Raw genomic sequence first — 4,569 nt, 5'->3', positions numbered from 1 at the left:
TAATAATGTCTAATGATTAAAAAAAAACAATTTTTTACTTATAAATATGATTTTGTTTTATTTAAATTGATTTTACGATTTCTTTAAAAGTATTTTAATGCATTTTTAAAACGCACATTAACATTGGTCAACTAATCTAATGTCAGGCTCATATTTCTATAATTTTTTAATTTTCATGTTACTCAAATAATGCTTAGACTATTAATATTTCTAATTATAGGCTTATTTTAAGTTAAATATCAAAATTTACTTAAAAACAAAACTATACATACAATTTTAACGAGTGCTGGAACAATAATAATTAACAAGAGACTGTGGCGATTCGGAAATGTCCTGGCAATACCTTCATCTTAGCGAGATCCAAAGTCCTTAAGGCACAAGTACTTCCAGGCTCAACCTGGAGTGTCTACAAGCCATATTTATGCAATAACAACTGCTTTTAGGCCTTATCATTGGGCTACGTCGTCGTTGTCGTCTCCTGTTTGGGTTCTTGTGCATCCAAAAGAGCGTCTTTGAACTCTGGAAACAGTATGCTAATCTCCCGGCGGGCTGAGGCTTCGCTATCGGATCCATGACAGGCATTACGGGTATCGGACAGTCCGTATAATGCCCGGATACAGTTGGGATCGCTGTAAACCGCACGAAAGACCTTTGTTGGGCCCAGCAAATTCCGCCACTTTTGTATACTGGCCTCCGACTGTAGAATCAAGGCATAGCAGGGACCACTAAAATTATATACATATATTATCCATCTATATCTTAAGAAACTAAATAATATGTTTATTACCTATTCATGAAGCTGGTGAGGCGATGATAGAAGAATTTATTCTGGTGCTCCGCATAGAATCGCTGAGACAGCTCTTTCGTAATGTGAACCTCCTTCTGGCCGAGCACGGTAAAGTGTTGTCCGATCAGTGCCAGAATCTGCTGCATTGCATAGGTGTTACGCAGCACGTGCGGTTTAATCAGAGCAAGTGTTATTTCAGTCATCATTCAGCGAAACAATAAAATGTTTCCAAAAATTGAATTTAATTATTTGCAAAAGTTGCCCGAGCGGACAAGTGTGACCATAGTTAGCTAATGAAAAAAATGACAAACCGGCTGGGAGCAGCAATCACCAAACTGGTTGTGAAAAATGTGTTATTACAATAAAAAAAAAATACATAAATATAATTAAGAAAGTAAAATAAGCAGAACTAAAAGCTAAACTAAACGCAATTATAAATATAAAGAAGAGAAAACGTCATAAACCGCTAATCAAAATCTAGCTATTTTTGGCTAGCTGCTGTCACCACGGTTTGTTTTCATGCTCTTCCCCCGCTTGATGCGGTCACACTGGCCCATCAGCTGGCCCCGTTACACAAGCAACCGCACTAAATCGTTTGTTTTCCCTAAAATATTAGTTAATATATCAATTAAAACACAATCATGCCGTTTATGAAAGGACGCGAGCCCATTCGGCGCACTTTGAAGTACCTGAATGCGGGCAAGCTGGTGCTGAAGGACAACGTGCGCATCTTTAGCGTCAACTACAACACCTACGGCGACCATCATGCCGGAGCCCGGTATGTTTTAATTGGATTACTTTTCTATTTAACTTTTAACTATAATTATTTTTAAAATGTGCTTGACAGGGACTTTGTCTTCTGGAACATACCGCAAGTGCAGTTCAAGAACCCGGATGTGCAGGTGCTCACACTAAAGAATATGACACCGTCGCCGTTTGTACGCTGCTACTTTGAGGACGGCCGGGACATGCTAATCGATGTGGACAGCCGTAACAGAGATGACATTATCGAGCACCTCATCCAGGTGGTGGGTAAGACGCGGTAGGCACCTAATCCATAGAGTTTATTTGTAAACCTGTATCTAATTCATTTTGCTTGGTACTTTTCCAGGGAGCAACTGAATGCTGAGACGCGTCTGAAGGAGAGTAAGGACAATCCGGCCAATTTTGGCTACGGCTGCGGCAGGCACTGCATCTGCGAGATTCCCGGCCAGGTGCCATGCCCAGGCACTGTTCCACTGCCCGATCACATGCGCGGCAAGATCAAGTTTGCACCCAAGTAGATATAGGTTTATATTTTTGCGTCATTTTTTTTAATAAATAAATTGTAAATTACACCTGCAAGGAGGCTCGTCTGCTGAGGTAGCGCCCTAAGATTACTAAAGATTTTATTTTTACAGACTATATGGTTGTGGAGGCGGATGCTTAGGTTCTAGCGACGCTTGGGTCGTTGCTGTCGATGATATGGGGCTGAGGAAGATTTGCCATAGCGCTGCGTTCCATCCCGATCCTTGTTGAACTGATAGCGCTGGATGAAGGGCACATTCGCCTCACCTCTGCCCATGGTATTCAGCTCGAGATTGTCATCTGTCTGCCGTTCCAGTACTTTTAATTTGGCCTCAATGGCTCTTATGGCCTCCGACTTGCTGATCTTCTCCTCACGCTTGCCACTGCCCAAAGCAGGGATTTCAATGCGCGGCTTGGGCTTCTGCAGGTCATCCTGGAGGAGAATAAACCAGGTATTAATTTGATAAGGAAATCAATTAGCTAGAGAGCAACTTACATATTTGATATTTTTAGCCAGGCGAACAGCTATGGAGCGATTGCCTACACTGGTGCCGTCTAGCTTCAGCAGGGCATTAGTGGCGCCCTCGTTCTGGAAGGGATTAAGCAAGAATTCGGATTAAGAAACTGAAGCAGTTGCAAAGACTGGGAGAGCTCACCTGAGCGAATGTGACAAAGGCGTAGCCACGCGACTGGCCAACCATGGGGCCGCCCTTGTGGAACAGCATGTCGAACTTCTCGATGGCACCGCATTTTTGCATCAGTTTGAGGAGTTGGAACCGATAGGAGGCAATATGCAAAGGGAATAATTAGCACCGATTATAAAAGAAGCCGCTGCAATCAACTTACTCGGTGATGCGAGAGTCCAGATTTCCTACCCAAATGCGTCGCTGCTCCTCTGTATTTCCGCTGCTCGATGTGGATGCCTGCATATAATTATTCAATATGTGTTTATCTATATAATATATACTCCGATTAGGCTTTAAGACTCACAGCATTTTCCATTTTCTTTGCTAAAAAAATAAACACAAAACTATCTACGATTTTTGGTGCGTGGTGAATTGCCGTCAGCTGTGTATTGAAAACGGAAATTCACCACGGTTAAGTCCAGGGATGAATCTCATGACAGAAAATAGCTATCTCTTTGGCGATTTATTTGTTGAAAAAAAATTCAAATTTCGCATATTTGGGGAATCCCTACATAACTGTACTTCTGCAAAAAATGGCCGCTGAAAACAGCTGTTTCCATGCAAATAGCTTTTTCCACTAAAAGCCAAGTGTTAACATCATATTTAAGTTTATTTTTAAGCGTCAAAATGATGTATACAATAAACCAATATTAAAATCAGGAAGACTAACTTTCTGATTTTAAAATTCCCTTGGTTATTGAGATGATGAAATATATAAAAAAATAAAAAGTAAAGAGTTGACCGATCAAAAAGCTAACTTTTTATACCCTAGCAGGTTACAGTTTAATCACTAGGAATTAATACAATATAAATTATACATATATTTATGCCAAAAAATATATTTACAGTTTTACAGTTACAGTTTTACATTCACAGTTTTGCGTTTTCCTCTAAATCTACCGATCATTTGTACGGGAGCTATATGATACAGTCATTCGATTTTCATAAAATTAAAAACCAATTTCTATAATAATATATAAGGGCTATATCTAAAATCTTAAGAAAATCTTTTGGAAACTGAAAAAGTTATAATTTTTATTGTACTAATTTCTTGATCGTTCCTATGGCAGCTATATGATATAGTTGTCCGATTTTCATAAAATTTAACACAAAATTGTGAAAACGGCTTGACCTTAAATTTGAAAACTGAAAAAGTTATAGTTTTTAATTTTATGAATTTGTTCGTCGTTCCTATGGCAGTTATATGATATAGTCGTCCGATCCGTCCCATTCCGACATATTTACAAGTGAGAGTATACAGAAGACTAACTATAAAGTTTAATTTAGATAGCTTAAAACCTGAGAGACTAGTTTGCGTAGAAACGGACAGAGGGACAGACGGACGGACAGATGGATATGGCTAGTTCGACTCGGCTGATAATGATCAAGAATATATATATTTTATATAGTCGGAAATGTATCTATCATTGCGTTGCAAACTTCTGACTAAAATTATAATAAATAATTTTAAACGCAGTTTTATATCAATTTTAGACGGTAATCAATTTTCAAAATAACAACATTGCTCACATGAAGCGCTTTTCTAACCAGCTAGAAAAGCTTGATTTAATAAATGCTATATTATACGATCAAATATATGAGATTTAATTCACAAGAGACATTTAAAATACTCAAATTATGAGATGTTGGTCGGTGACGCCATTTAGCGCGTTACATATGTAATTAATATTCCAACTTCCGATCCATTCCGAGTTGTTTCAATTTCACGCAATAATACGATAAATTTTTAGATTTATGAAACATAGTTATCGATGATTAATAAATCTTTCGTTGTCACTGGATGTCATT

The 4,569-nt window shown here is 38.4% G+C and overlaps 3 protein-coding genes across 4 annotated transcripts; 1 reads left to right on the top strand and 2 right to left on the bottom strand.

The window, feature by feature from the left end:
• Window positions 1-30: 30 nt before the first annotated feature.
• nmdyn-D6 (nucleoside diphosphate kinase 6) lies at window positions 31-1,228 on the bottom strand. The gene is made up of 2 exons (XM_020942291.2): window positions 788-1,228; window positions 31-725 (listed from the first exon to the last, which is right to left on the bottom strand). The coding sequence occupies exons 1-2, from the start codon at window positions 991-993 to the stop codon at window positions 458-460; spliced, it is 474 nt and encodes a 157-aa protein (XP_020797950.2). The 5' UTR covers window positions 994-1,228; the 3' UTR covers window positions 31-457.
• A 67-nt stretch (window positions 1,229-1,295) lies between these two features.
• On the top strand, window positions 1,296-2,131 carry mRpS25 (mitochondrial ribosomal protein S25). The gene is made up of 3 exons (XM_020942136.2): window positions 1,296-1,565; window positions 1,635-1,829; window positions 1,899-2,131. Exons 1-3 carry the CDS (start codon window positions 1,429-1,431, stop codon window positions 2,068-2,070), a joined length of 504 nt encoding a protein of 167 aa, XP_020797795.1. The 5' UTR covers window positions 1,296-1,428; the 3' UTR covers window positions 2,071-2,131.
• LOC110175947 (putative RNA-binding protein 18) lies at window positions 2,084-3,299 on the bottom strand. 2 transcript variants are annotated; one of them, XM_086839144.1, is made up of 5 exons: window positions 3,065-3,299; window positions 2,921-2,997; window positions 2,731-2,805; window positions 2,571-2,663; window positions 2,084-2,507 (listed from the first exon to the last, which is right to left on the bottom strand). In XM_086839144.1, the coding sequence occupies exons 3-5, from the start codon at window positions 2,797-2,799 to the stop codon at window positions 2,220-2,222; spliced, it is 450 nt and encodes a 149-aa protein (XP_086695270.1). In that variant the 5' UTR covers window positions 2,800-2,805; window positions 2,921-2,997; window positions 3,065-3,299; the 3' UTR covers window positions 2,084-2,219. The 2 variants fall into 2 exon arrangements, with proteins under 2 accessions (XP_086695270.1, XP_020797793.1); XM_020942134.2 differs by having other exon boundaries at window positions 2,731-2,851; window positions 3,065-3,208.
• Between the last annotated feature and the right edge of the window lie 1,270 nt (window positions 3,300-4,569).

Source organism: Drosophila serrata, unplaced genomic scaffold, assembly GCF_035046125.1.
Source record: "Drosophila serrata isolate PLE 108 unplaced genomic scaffold, ASM3504612v1 contig_362, whole genome shotgun sequence".
Taxonomy (NCBI): Eukaryota; Metazoa; Arthropoda; class Insecta; order Diptera; family Drosophilidae; genus Drosophila; species Drosophila serrata.
This window is presented reverse-complemented; position numbering and strand designations above follow the sequence as displayed.

Excerpts from the sequence above, each read along its gene's own strand:
- nmdyn-D6 (XM_020942291.2), bottom strand. The coding sequence starts at position 993 with ATGATGACTGAAATAACACTTGCTCTGATTAAACCGCACGTGCTGCGT. Across the intron at positions 726-787 it reads CTCACCAGCTTCATGAATAG|TGGTCCCTGCTATGCCTTGA; the intron begins GTAATAAACATA and ends ATATAATTTTAG.
- mRpS25 (XM_020942136.2), top strand. The coding sequence starts at position 1,429 with ATGCCGTTTATGAAAGGACGCGAGCCCATTCGGCGCACTTTGAAGTAC. Across the intron at positions 1,566-1,634 it reads GACCATCATGCCGGAGCCCG|GGACTTTGTCTTCTGGAACA; the intron begins GTATGTTTTAAT and ends TGTGCTTGACAG. Across the intron at positions 1,830-1,898 it reads CAGGTGGTGGGTAAGACGCG|GGAGCAACTGAATGCTGAGA; the intron begins GTAGGCACCTAA and ends GTACTTTTCCAG.
- LOC110175947 (XM_020942134.2), bottom strand. Across the intron at positions 2,852-2,920 it reads CTGGACTCTCGCATCACCGA|GTTCCAACTCCTCAAACTGA; the intron begins GTAAGTTGATTG and ends TGCCTCCTATCG. Across the intron at positions 2,664-2,730 it reads CCTTTGTCACATTCGCTCAG|AACGAGGGCGCCACTAATGC; the intron begins GTGAGCTCTCCC and ends AATCCCTTCCAG.